This window comes from Schistocerca serialis, chromosome 2, assembly GCF_023864345.2.
Source record: "Schistocerca serialis cubense isolate TAMUIC-IGC-003099 chromosome 2, iqSchSeri2.2, whole genome shotgun sequence".
Lineage (NCBI taxonomy): Eukaryota > Metazoa > Arthropoda > Insecta > Orthoptera > Acrididae > Schistocerca > Schistocerca serialis.
The window spans coordinates 415,467,001-415,482,004 of record NC_064639.1 but is presented as its reverse complement, the minus strand read 5'-3'; the positions used below and the strand labels follow the sequence as shown (position 1 = coordinate 415,482,004).

Below are 15,004 nucleotides of genomic sequence, written 5' to 3'. Positions count from 1 at the left end.
CCCGGGAGCGGAAAGACTTACCTTAGGGGGAAAAAAGGACAGGTATACACTCGCACACACACACATATCCATCCACACATATACAGACACAAGCAGACATATTTAAAGACAAAGAGTTTGGGCAGTATCCTCTCTTCCCGTTACCCACCAGGCCTCAATCTCCGCTAATTTCAAGTTGCCGCCACTCACACCTCACCTGTCATTCAACATCATCTTTGCCTCTGCACTTCCACCTCGGCTGACATCTCTGCCTAAACTCTTTGTCATTAAATATGTCTGCTTGTGTCTGTATATGTGTGGATGGATATGCGTGTGTGTGCGAGTGTATACCCGTCCTTTTTTCCCCCTAAGGTAAGTCTTTCCGCTCCCGGTATTGGAATGACTCCTTATCCTCTCGCTTAATACCCACTTCCTTTCGTTTTTCCCTCTCCTTCCCTCCTTCCTGATGAGGCAACAGTTTGTTGCGAAAGCTTGAATTTTGTGTGTGTGTCTATCGACGTGCCACCGCTTTCGTTTGGTAAGTCACATCATCTTTTTTGAAAGGGAAGTTTTACAAGGAGTGCTGACTTTATTGGACCATCATTGAGTTACCTTTGTAACCAGTCAATGAATCAAGGTATATTTCCTGAAAGACAAATATGCTCCACTATATCAATGAAAATAATCAATTTTTGGAAATATGTAATGTAATTGGATAGATAAAAAATCTACTCACCTGGCTGTGGCAGAAGAACATGCGAATAAAAATAAACTGAAATTTGCAAGCTTTCAGAGCCAGTGGCTCCTACTGGTAGAAGGCGGAAGAGGGGTGAAGGTAAAGGAGTGCTGAATTTTAGGAAATGGGGAGAGTTCAGAAACGTTGCCCAGAACTGTGAGTCAGAGGAGACTTAGTGGATGGGATGAGAAGGAAAGACTTATTGTTGGGGAGTACACTGGACTTGATGTGAAAGCCTGAGAGCATACTGATGGAAGATAGGATGATACACAAAAGAGAGATATCGTGCATGAGTTAATAAGAGCAGAAAGCTAAATGCATTGTATGTGGTAGAGGGCATGCCATGATGCCAGTTCCCACCTGCAGAGTGATGAGGAACTTGTACCTGAGGGAAGAATCCAAAGGGCACAAGTGGTGAATGGGCACCAGGGTCATGACTGTCATGTTGTGGAGCACTTTCCTTTTCAGAAATTAGTGTATGGTCCCATGAACACAGTTCTAGCAGAACTAAACAAGACCAAAGTAACTGTCATAATTGTTTGTGGTCTTACCTTGGATTTTGTGTAAGTAATAAAAGTCTACCTATGAAATTAAAATAGTATGACATTAAAAGCTTTCTCCACAACAAGATTGTCTTTTCACAACAATAGAAAACAAACGACTACATTAACAAATTTTGTGATAGGAATAAGATCAAATTCAGAGTGAAATAAATATCACATGCTGCAAGATTTTGTGTTTAGCCCACTCCTGTTATTGGTCTACATAAATGATTTACATGGGACATTTGAGAACTGAAGCGGCACCATCATTGAATGAGTTAACCAAGAAACAAAGCTCTGCCTGTTTTGTACTGAGAAATCTCTCTCATTCTGTTGACCTACAAGTGAAGTTGCTAGCATTGTTCGCGGACTTACACTCAGTATTGTCCTATGGCATAATCATTTAGAACAATGCAGCTAATGTGAAAAAGTATTTATTCTTTGGAAATGTGTGTCAAGAAAATTGTGTAAAGTTGATAATAGACCACCTTGCGGAAACCTCCTCAGGAACGAAAGCACTCTGACACTTGTGCCCCAGGACATATCCACTGTAATGGTATCTGTGGTTAATAACAAGAATTAGTTTAGGAAGAATTATACAATTCGTAACTGTAATATTAGGAGTAAAATAATATTTATATATGCTATGCATCCCTGTCTATGGTTAAGAATGGAGTTTTATATTCTAGAGCAAAAGTCTGTAATATGTTGCCAGTTGACAGCAGGCAGGAAACTGAAAATCCCCAAATATTCAAAAACAAAGTAAAAGAATATATCATCACCCTCTTTGCTTGTTGGAATGGTGAGCATATGGGTTGAAGCCAATTAGCCATGTAAAACTTAGCAAATGGCCAAGATATTGCCTTTTGTCATTACAGTAATCCATCTCAGTGGTGACTCACTATGCAACTTCTGAATCAGTACAGAGAACTTTTAACATTGAAAAATCAGTGCTGCACTGAAGTTGTATTGCTACCTGTCATGTTCCTCCTCTTTATATCTCTCCAGTATCCTCTCTCTCTCTCTCTCTCTCTCTCTCTCTCTCTCTCTCTCTCTCTCTCTCTCTCACACACACACACACACACACACACACACACACACACACACATACATACTTGGTCTGTATCAGATGTCTATGCACTTCGTCAACAATGGGCAGACAGGTGCCCTTTTTCTGTCAGCTGATGGCTGAGGTTAATGAGAATGCTCAAAAATAAGTCTGTCCAGAAACGTAGTGGCTATGTTGTGTATTACAAACTTTTATGTATTTTTATTGAATACATACAGTGAGCACTGTGTACAACTACATGTGATATGTTTCTGTTCAGCTGCTATTGTTCAGTTTAATGTACACAGGACAAAGGGTACGCACAAACATTTTGTCGCTGTTGAATGCTAAGAGATGAATGCTAACATTTTGTTTCAACAAAATTGCATCTAGGAAGAGAACTGAACCTTTACTTTATGTTTTATGCAAAGTTGAATAATGTCAATACTAAGAAGAGGTAGAACTACTGATCGCACACTTTTACTTGGCCCCTGAGTGGAGGATGATGGGAGCAGAAGCTTGCAATTGGCTAATAGCACATTGGTTGCTGAGACGAACCCTGTCTCTTTCTTCCAGAGCAGTCAGCTAATAGCTTGTACAAGAAAAGAATGTGTAATAGATTAATGCACAACAGAAGCGATACAAAAGTTGATGGCGACTCATTAGAAGAAACAGGTACAGCCTCTTCACTCATTTTTGTAAATAATGTTAGCAGTCACTTTGCACAATACCACACAAGGATCAACAGTATATTCACAATGGCTACATATTGTTAAGGCACACAATACTGTTATGAAGCAAATGTTGGCAGTGACCATAAACGTTCCAGAGCAGCACGAAGTCAGCTGACTTCCATTGATGACAGAGAGGCCAGGGTAACATGCACAGCCAGTATTCTTTACTGTTTACAAGCAAAACTAAATTTCAAGATTTTGTTTGGGCATGATATTTTGCTAGTCTACTGAAGTAACTGTGCTGGCGTGAGACAGAAGTTTCTAAATATTATCTGGTAAGCCTAGATGAAACAGAAATATGTATACATTATGGTTTTATGTAACACAAATACTTGAAATTGTGGTGAGTGATTAATGGTGTTGCTATATGAAAATAGAAAGGGTGGGGGTGGGGTATAGATTTATGTGGTAGGAAAACAGATAATTCTGTGATGAAAGTTTTGCATACTAGAACATCTATTAGTGTAGCTTCTGGGTCTTCCATATCTTATCACAATATTCTGCTCATTCAGTTGCAGTATTAACTGTAATTGTTTAAGGGGTATGTGGGAATCACTAAAAATATGAAGTGAAAACTAGACTTCATAAAATATTTTGAACCCCGTATTTTTCTGTTTTATGTATTTGGATGCAATGGCATCTCTACACTTCATACTTGTTATGTACCATCACAGTGATAGATTTGTGTAGGAGCCAGATGATAATAAGACAATTCATTGCATGTTATAGCAGTTGGAAAAATGTCCACTTATCACTTTCCAATCATTAACTGTCTCAAGTTAACATTACATTCTTAACAACAAGAATGATCAGAAACATCCACAGCCTCTACACATTTTTTTCTGAATGACTGGCCACTACAGAATTTGATATAATCTACTCTCAGCACTCATATGTCAGTTTGTAACATTCTGTAATGGAGAAATGAAGCACTGTTCATGTGCAACACATGACCTGAATACTTAATACATATTTTCAATGTTGCTATATGAATAACAAACTTTTGATTCATTTTTTTGCAAGTGCATTGAAAAAACACATCGTTTTCAGCTTTTTCTCATACACACTCAAATTGAAAATATTTCTGTTTTTAAGATTCATGTAGTTATTCCTCAAGTTACCAACAGAGGGTAAAAAAAAACTAGATCTTAAGGTAAGCCCATCATGTGATACATGGGAGGTATTCCTTCCTCAATGAGAAAATTTATGCTGGGGTGAAGAAGTACTGTATTGGGGCTTTCATTGTTATTTGTCTTGTGCTGGTTAGTTAGTTAGTCGGTTGCATGTTCCATTGATCAGTCGTACAGTATGGTAGCCATTATGATGCGGAACGTGTCAAGGGCACAAGAAATGGACATATGAAATAAGATTTTTTAATATATATACAGGGTGTAAATTTTAAGTTGACAAACCAGAATAACTCAAAAATAAGCTTCACATGAAAAAATGTGTAGAATACAAAGTTGATTATTTTCAAGGGGGACATCTACTGGTTCTAAAATTAACCCACCACCGCAGGCCCTGTGGGTGGGGTGGGAGGCAACTTTAAAATTTCAAATGGGAACCCCCATTTTTATTGCAGAATCAGATTCTACATAGAAAACTACATACATTTTGTCTGAAACATTTGTTTTGATTCTTGATAGTGGGCACTATAATTCAAGAAAATCCATGTTCTCATTTTTGCGTCGAAAATGGTTACGGATAAATAGAAAAGTACATATTTACTTCATAAATTTTGATTCGTTGAAACTAAGACTCTCCCTCTCTCCCCATATGGTGGGATTTGAGAGAGAGGAATTAAAGTTTTGCAAATGTAGACCCAAATATTAATTTTTTCTGCAAATTTGGATAAGTTTTGTTTGTTTCATGGTCATGAGGCCACACAACTTTTAATTATGAAACAAATCATCTGACTAGCTAACTAACAAACCAAACATCCTACTTACTAATTAATGAACTCATTAACTAACAGAGTTAACAAAGTAAAAGACTAACTGAGGAAAAGACTAACCCATTTGCTAACTAAAGATGAATGTATTCCCATTTAAGATTTGGTGGTCCTGAAACATTTGTAAAACTCTAATTCCTCTCCCTCATAGCCCACCCTATGGGGAGAGAGGGAGAGTTTTAGTTTTAGCGAACCAAATTTATGAAGTAAATAAGTATTTTTTGTTCATCCGTTACCATTTTCCATGCAAAAATGAGAACATGGATTTTCTTGAATTACAGCACCAACTACCAAGAATCAAAACAAATGTTTAAAGGAAAATGTACCTAGTTTTTTATGTAGAATATGGTTCTGCAATATGAAATGGGGGTTCTCATTTGAAATTTTAAAGTTGCCTCCCGACCCACCCCCAGGGGGGTGGGGTGGCAGGCTAATTTTAGCACCAGCAAATTTTTACCTCGAAAATAATCAACTTTGGAATCTACCCATTTTTTCATGTGAAACTTATTTTTCGAGTTATTCTGGTTTGTCAGCTTAAAATTTACACCCTGTATATTATGATACAGAGTTAAAGATTAATATTTATATTATTTACCCCATTCCCTTAAATGGCACAGAATGCATATACTATATTTATAGATTTATTTATTCAAGAATTCATCTGTGGTATAGAATGAGTTGTCAAGGAGATATGATTTCAATTTATTTTTGCAGCTATTACTGCTGTCTGTCAGACTTTTTATTTCATCTGGTAATTTGTCAAAAATTTGTATAGCAGCATATTTTACCCGTTTCTGTGCCAAAGATAGGTTGAGTAAAGGATATTGTAAGTCTTTCTTTTTCCTGGTATTATAATCACGAATGTCACTGTTGTTTTTAAACTGGTCCATGTTGTTAAGAACAAATTTCATTAGTGAGTAAATGTACTGTAAGGCTGTTGTAATAATTCCCAATCTTTCAAAAAGATGCTTACAAGATGTGCGACTATGAACCCCACACATTATTCTAACCACTTTCTTTTGAGCAGTGAATACTTCTTGTCTAAATGTTGAGTTACTCCAAAATATTATTCCGTATGACATCAGACAGTGAAACTGTGCAAAGTATGTTAGCTTACTAATTTCTGTATCCTCAAAATAGGCAATTATTCTGATTGCAATAGGTTGCTGAACCTAGCATTTTTAGAAGATCCAAAACATGAATTTTCCAATTAAGATTCTCATCTATATGTAACCCCAAAAACTTAGTATACTCTACCCTGTCTACTGACTTCTGTTGATGTGTTATATTTATTGAAGGAACTGTACTTTTTGCAGCAGAAAATTCATGTACTGTGTTTTTTCAAAGTTTAGAGCATGCCCATTTGCCGAAAACCAATTAATGACTTTTCCAAAGACCTTATTTGTATCATTTTCAATTGGAGTTTCTTTTACTGGATTAATAATGATGCTTGTATCATCAGCAAACAGTGTCAGTTTAGCTTCCTCTTTTAGATAGGAAGGGAGGTCGTTCACAATATCAAGAACAGAAAGGGACCAATGATTGAACCCTGTGGAACACCTAATGTAATTTCACCCCAGTTAGATGAAGTGGAAAACTTATTTAAATCACTTGACCCATATAAGGAAACTTTTTGCTTCCTGTTCAGTAGGTATGACTTAAACTACTCATATGCTATTCCATTTGTACCATAGAATTGTAATTTCTGTAATATAATCTCATGGTTCACACAATCAGATGGTTTGGACAAGTCACAGAAAATTCCTATTGGTGACATTTCACTATTTAAAGACTCTATTATGTGGACAGTGAAATTGTATATTGCTGTCTCAGTGGAACAGCATTTTTGAAATCCAAACTGGGATTTACGAAGTATCCCATTACTGTTGAGATGGCTAACCACTCTTGAGTCCATTACTTTCTCGTAGATGTTTGAAAATGCTGTAAGCAAGAATACTGGCTGATAATTATTGACATCTGTGGTGTCCCCTTTAGTATAGAGAGACCTGACAATGGCATATTTTAACCTGTCTGGGAAAATACCTTGAGTTTGTGATTCAATACATATGTGACTCAGGACATCAGCTATAATTGCTCCACATTATTTTAATATCTTATTAGAGGTGTCATCTACTCCAACAGAACATTTATTTTTCAAAGATTTAATGTTGTTACTTATTTCACAAGAGATTGTTAAGTGAAACTTAATCTCACTTAATTTTTTGAAAACAGTCTCTTCCTTGTACTGCCTGGCTTTTTTCTTTGAACTGTTCTCACCATTTTTTTTTCTCCTGCACTTAAGTAATGGTTGTTAAATACATTATCTACTTGTGTACTGTTGGTTAGGATGGTCTAGTTCTCTTTAATAGTAATACTACCTACGTCAGTGGTTATTTTTCCTGTCTCCCTTCTAACAACATTCCATATATATTTGATTTTATTGCTGGAGTTGCTAATTTCTACTCTGACATACATATTTATTGATTTCCTTACTACTTTTCTCAGTATGTTACAATAATTTTTAAAGTGTAAAACTATTTCTGACTCTTTACCAGTTCTTCTGTCTCATAGAGTTTTCTTTTTCTCCCTTAACACACTTTAATACCTGTAGTAATTCCAGGTTTCTTTGAAAAGTGTGTGGTGTTACATTTAGTAATTTTCTTCGGGAAACAGTGTTCAAAAAGGGATATAAGTTTATCAAGAAATATGTTGCATTTATCATTAGCATTTGGCTCAATATGTACATCTCCCTGGTATGTTGTTTAAATATTTTGCAGTAAAATATAATATCATTTAATATCATATGTTGTATGTAGTCATCTTTTGTTAATAATGTATAAGTACCTTAAAGAAAATAGATGTATCCCAGAAATTTTTTTAGAATGTGTGTTTCTTCTTAACAGTTATCACAGTAAGTTTTGAGTAGTAACAGTGATATCCATCTCATCTTTGCAGAATCTGAATCATTGTAAGTTTTGATTGTTGAAGAACAACAGTTAAACATTTTGTTTGGGTGTATTGGTTTTTGAGCTGTAAATATATTAAACTTACGTGTAAACAATACTCTGAATACCAGTGAGGAAATAATTTTACTTATAACCTGATGATACCAAGTGATTCTAAAACACTCTCACTGTTTGCTTATTTTAGTACCTGTAGTGTGTGCTGAGTGCTTTTATGCATGATTTTCGTAATGTTTCATTTATATTTAATTAATGTCTATAGTATGTTTGATAGAATAACTACAGAACAGTTCTTATATCAGTAGCACTGTGGCAGCTCTTTTTGCAGTCCCCCTCCTGAAGTTGAAATGACAGAGCCAAGAAGATCTCGAAGAGATATGCCCACTCAGGGAAGAAAAAGGGCTGCAATTATGATGAGTCGGGACAAAGTATCCAGTTACCCAAATCAGCGGAAAGTAAGTGTTACTCATTTTGCTTCATGTTACATGGATCATTTGGACTTGTTCATCTTTGTTACTGTGAAAATCATCTGTTCCACTGAACAATAGCTCATAGCTCTTAACGTATGCATTTCGGAACCTATGTTTAAAGGCAGTTTTCCTTGATTTGGTCTATACTAACTCCTCCCAAAATATGGAAAGCCAACAGCTTGCAGTATAAATTTGTTTCACAGTATTGAAGATGAAGAAGTCCTCATAACTCTTATGGTGTGCATTTTAGAGTCCATGTTTACTAGACTTTTTGCTTTGAATGATCATCCCTGTTGTATTCCTGAATATTATATTGACCACTTGTCTCAGGAATCCCTGTATATTCTGGAAATTTGTATGTCTTTTATGTATTTTTATGACTTGCGGTTTCCATCATCACAACATTGTAGGACTTGTTAGCCATGATGGCTGTTAGCCTTGATAAACAAAAGCATAAATATAATTCATGTTTGCAAAGGATTAATCAGACAGACTGAAACAGAGTACTGTATTATTGTTTTTTATCAGTGATGTAGTAAATTCTTACTCTCTTGCTCAGATATACTTTGTTGAAGGAGATCACAATAATACTGTAAAAATATTTGTGGAATCATAAACAAAGGAAGATGATAGAAAGAAGAAATGAATAGTGTTAAAACTTACTGAAAAATTTAGAAAATATACCAAATGAGATGCACACAAATGTTTAGGATCTGTTCATTCATGTGTGTATCAATGTGTTTGTTGTGTAAAAATTAGCAACAATCTACCCTATTCGATTTAGTCTCTCTGGTTACTGGATCTATTTGGTGAAATCACATTTTCAGAACAAATACTAAAAAATTATTTTATGAATTTCTTGTTATATTGTTGATAAACATTACAGAACGGCCTGCGTCTCACAATTTACAGGCTATGCCGCTTAGATTACAGAAATGTGCACTCAAAATAATATTTACAGTAAAGATGAAGATAGTAACTGTTTTTGAAAGAACAGATACCATTGATGACCATGCAGCTTCTCTAGAATAAATGATAATTAATTGAAACCCTAATCTACCGACAGGTGTTGTTGGTATTCCTCAATGGGGAGAGCTGAAAATGTGTGTGCTGACCAGGGCTCGAACCCGGGATCTCCTGCTTACATGGCAGATGCTGTATCCATCTGAGCCACTGAGGGCACAGATGAATAGCATAACTGCAGGGACTTATTCCTTGCATGCTTTATGTGAGACCCACGTTTCCAACTGCCCACAATCTACATACGTAATGTTCCTAATAGATATTGGCCCATCCACTCATTACTCGCGCCAACTAAGGTAACGATTCCCGCAAGAGTTTGGGCAACCTGTGCGCATTCGCACAGACAAAGGTCAATGGCTGGGTATCCTAGAGGGAAGGAGAGGGAAAGACGAAAGGATGTGGGTTTTAAGGGAGAGGGTAAGGAGTCATTCCAATCCCGGGAGCGGAAAGACTTACCTTAGGGGGAAAAAAGGACGGGTATACACTCGCACACACACACATATCCATCCACACATATACAGACACAAGCAGACATATAGTAACTGTTCTCAAAAGAACAGATACCATTGATGACCGTTCAGCTTCTCTATAATAAATGATAATTATTTGAAACCCCCAGCTGTCAACAGGTGTTGTTAATAAACCTTGATGGGGACAACTGAAAATGTGTGCCCCGACTGGGACTCGAACCCAGGAACTCCTGCTTACATGGCAGACACACTATCCATCTGAGCCACCGTGGACACAGATGAATAGCACGACTACATGGACTTATCCCTTACACGCTTCCAGTACATTACATATGTAGATAGTGGACAGTTGGAATGTAGGTCTCACAGGAAGCGTGCAAGGGATAAGTCCCTTCAGTCACGCTATTCCTCTGTGTCTTTGGTGGCTCAGATGGATAGATCATCTGCCATGTAAGTTGGATATCCCAGATTCGAGTCCCAGTCGGGGCACGCATTTACAGCTGTCCCCATTGAGGTATATCAACAATACCTGTTGGCAGCTGAGGGTTTCAATTAATTATCAAATATTTACAGAATTAATAGTGAACATCTGTATTAATTGGTAAACAGAGGTGAGACATTAGTGAAAATAATAAACCTTGTTTTCAGAGTTGAGGTCACTAAAACACAGTAATGAGATTTCTTTCAACTTTAATATAGCCTGTTTGGGTTATGGTGGTAGAAGAATTGTGCATCAGTATAGGGAGGAGTAATGATGGAATAAAAGCATGGACCGTGGTATTGTGTATGAGTGTGACAGTTTTAATTTCAAACCTGCCCACAGTGATTGATGAAGTGAGGCAATTTGACACTTTGATAGTCTCACTATTGACAGACAGGGTTTTAATCTTAGTAGCCCCCCTTGTCTCCATTCAAGACATGTAGACATTGTACTTTCTTGGATTCCGCACACATATGAAACAAGATTGCACATACACATCTATCTAAACATCCAGATGACACATCAATACATGCCAGAGAAAATCAAACAAAAAATTGACATCTCCACAAAAACTTTGCCCAGGATAGCAGTGCAGAATTTCCACTGATTTCAGTGTATAGTGACTAAGTATGTTATACTTTGACTTTCTAGAAATACAATATGGAGTATGATTCTTTGAGTATGACCCAGCTGATGAAACTGGAGCACTGGTACAATGTAGTTACATTACACCTGTGTGATTGAAGAAAAATGGAAGTTTATGAGCTGTGCTATCATATTTAGTGCTTGCTTATTGGCCTGTCTACCACTCAACATCTTAAATATGCACTTACATCTTCACTTACTTAATTGCTACATGTTTAACACTGTTAAGTAAGCTTTCAAACTTTTGTTCATCTGTAGAGCTTACAGATAAACCACACAAGTACATAAATAATGAATAGTTAAATGCTACTTTTAGAGATGTGTTTGGTTGTCAGAACATCAATTGTGAGCTAGTGAGCTACAGAAAATGACTGTGTGCATCTTGAGGTTTCATATTATTGTACAACTAGTAAGGGAAAGGTGCACACAAAAATTCTGAAGTCACAGGCCTTTTATGAGAACGAGAATTATGTCAAACAGCTCCTTGAAACCTGTACACTTCAGTGACTTTGGGAACAAAATGTTAGAAGTCTTACAGAGCATCTCAATATGGAATGTTTTAAAATACAGTGAAGTAGTTAGTTAAAATATTCTTCTGATCTGTAGCGATAAATGGAGAAGCATTCATTCTATAATTTGTAATGGTGTGCAGTTCTCATAATGAAGGAGAACCATCAGATATATAAAGTGAGTTACAATAACTATTAAAAACGTTAGAGAGCTGTTAGAAATTACATTTATCATTTCACCACTATAAACTACTTGTGCTTACTTATGCAAAATTGTAATACAGAAAACAAACACAGAGGATGCTGCAGTGAAAAAAGGATGATGTTTATTTAGTTATATTGATTATATAAAGTAGTTGCTGTTTGCCTACTGTTAATGCTTTAAAATATGCAAGGCTACACTGATATTTAAACAGTTACCTATTAGCTTCTTGTCATGCAGTTAAAAGAAATCTTGAATCATTGTACCTAGAGTTTGTACAAGAAGCAGTTAATAATATGTATATTAATGTACTTTTGAATTTATAAGGATTCTAAATTTTTTGTTTATTTTAAGATGGAAATTTGTTGAAGATAATCATACCTGAATACAGATGTCCATTGTCAAACCCAGAGTACTACCTATCCTCTCCAACCAAAACACAACATCAAAAACTTACTAGGGAAAATGGTGTGGTGGGGTGGTCTATTAAACATAAGGATTGCACTTTTCAACACAGATTTTTTTTCAGGTACAAAAGTGGCATTAATCTTAGGAAAATCTTGATCAATAAATTTTTGCTGTGTTAACATTATAAAGCAACCACTTCACAGATTAACAACACCCAGAAAATTTAATGTGTGGATAATTAAAGTCAACTGCCAGTCAAGAAACAGTTATCGAAAAACAAGCTCATTTAAATATGATGTTAGTTAAAATGTAATAGTTTGGGCATTTAGTGCAATAATTAACAGTTTTGTAAAATATCTTGTTAAATACAGTTATTAAAACCTTTGAAAGCTCCAATTCTTGTAAGACAACAAATAATTTCGAAAATGCCAGACATGCTCTTGATATCTCCACTGTGACTTCCATATAAAATAAATATTAACAAATTCTCATCACTTTTATATACAGTGTACTACCAAAGATGTTGATCAAACCATCAATAACATTCAGTTTCCTCATGCTAATTTGACCAGTAACCCATTTCTAAACAAGGCAAAGCTGGTAAACATTTAGATGGTGATCTGAAAATGAACTAGTAGGAATGTTCTCATAGAGTGTTAATGAAAATTAACTAGTATGAATACCATACAGTGGTAGTATAAATTCACTGTTCCTACCAAGTCTCACAGGAAGTGGTCTTTAGTCTACACAACTGATATCTCTTGTATATATTAACATTTAAACCATTAAGAACTTATCAGCTAAACTCCACTTGATAATTTATTGACTACAATACACAACACATGTGCTTAGAACTTTTTTTAAGTTTTTATTAAATAACAAGTGCACCTACTTGACATCAATAGCACACAACAGCAAATACAGCTCAGAACATGGTCAAGGGCAAATGCACTCGGAAAACGGGGAAGGGTATAACAACTGTCCAATCAGAATGTGCTATGCAAAATAACAACTATGTGTAAGTCTCTCCTGTGGCTTAATATACAGTGTGTTTGAAAAAGAACTGCCTAGTTTTAACATGTCCTAGAATCTGTTAAAAGTGACATACAGTATTCTAGTTTGTGGTGTTTGATCCATCAACTCTCAAAGTTTGGCTCCCCTGCAGTTGGCCAGTCTGCTTGACTTGGAGCTGGCACCAATGCTATTTTTTCCTCTGTCCCCTCAGTTCAGTCCAGGTGTGTGTGCAATGCAGTGCAGAGCAACTCAGCAATGATGTGTATTTCGCAACAGAAAGCTCACTGTGTTATTTGGCTTGTGAAAACTGAGTCATTTATAACAGTGCAATGTAATTTAAGATGTCAGTATGGTGGTTAAACACCTACGGCAAAAACTGGCTAAAGTCTTTCAAGGAATCCAGTACTGTTTTAAAAGCAAAATCATCAGGTAGACCAAGAACTTTTGAAAATGTTTTGTGAATAGACCCATGTTTCGTGTGTTCGTAGCCCGAAGAAGTCATTGCTCTAACGTAGTCTACAATTCAGAGTGCCTAAAAGTACTGTGTATGATGTTGAGCATAAAAGACTTAAGTTGCGCACCTACAAATTGCAACTGTTACATGAAATAAAACCTTCTGATAAAATCAAAAGGTAGAGTTTGCTGTTGACTTTCTACACAGATTTGATGATGATGTCAATTTTTTAAAAAAGATTCTATTTTCTGATGAGGCTTCATTTCATGTCAGTGTAATAGTTAATCATCATAACTACAGAATTTGTGGGGCAGAGCATCCACATAAAGTTATTCAGCATCAACATGACTCTCACAAAGTTAATGTCTGGTGTGGTTTGACGGAAAATCATGTGATTGGTCTTTTCATTTTTGTAGAAAAAACAATAAACAGGGGCATTTACTTTGACACAAATTTTATGAATTTCTCACCTCAGATGGTAAAAACAGAACTCCTAGAGGATCACTTTATTGTTCTTCTGTCTGTCTGTTCAAAACCCTTTTTCTCAATAACCAGTAGACGTATCAAGTTTAAATTTATGCCACATATTAAGGTCTACAGTCCCTTGGCGATGTAAAAAAGTGAAGCACCTATGTCAGTGCAGTTGAAAGGTACAGCCATTTATGTCACTTATTTTGATACTCACAAACTCACTCGTGAGAACTTACAGGGTACTTCACATTGACTTAGGATCATTTAAATTTTCCAAGAAGCATGGTTTCACACTACAACCAAAGGAATTTGTAATTATATCACATGGAAGGGGGAGAAAATGGGGGTTGTTTGTTATCAGACTATCTGTCTGACAGTGTGTCTGTCTATTAAGACCCCCTTTTCTCAGGAATGAGTAGCTATATCAAGCTAAAATTTGTGTCACATACTAACATGCATGGTCTCTTGGTGGTATAATAAACGTTACCTTCTAAGTCAATGCAGTCAAAAGATACGGCCATTTATGTAATATATTTTGATGTTCGCAACTCCACACGTCAAATTCTCTTGATCTAGAATCATGAAATTAGCCAAGAAGCAAGGTTTCACAGCACAAACAAAGAAAAACTTAATAATAAAAAAATTCTTTTGTGTTTTATTATCTGACTTCAAACTTGAAATTAAAACATTCTCGAAAGTTTTGGAATCCTCTGGTCCTTATCAATGTCAATAACAGGCAAAAATCAATGAGCTTCTCAATTCCTGGAATGGATGAACTTTCTATACACAAAATTAAGTTTGTCCAGAATCTTTAGTGAGCAACTCCTACTTGCACCTGCCGAGTTTTTTTAGTTCTTCAAATTTTTTGTAGTAGTTCAGTTTTGTCTTAAATTTTCAATTTTCA

At 35.9% G+C, this 15,004-nt stretch overlaps 1 protein-coding gene across 1 annotated transcript in view; it reads left to right on the top strand.

Moving 5' to 3' along the window:
• Nucleotides 1-15,004, top strand: part of LOC126457260 (regulating synaptic membrane exocytosis protein 2) — a 1,246,504-nt gene that overhangs the window by 594,568 nt on the left and 636,932 nt on the right. The window contains exon 13 of the mRNA XM_050093425.1: nt 8,270-8,408. Coding sequence (XP_049949382.1) covers nt 8,270-8,408 — 139 coding nt within the window. The remainder of the gene's footprint in view (nt 1-8,269; nt 8,409-15,004) is intronic.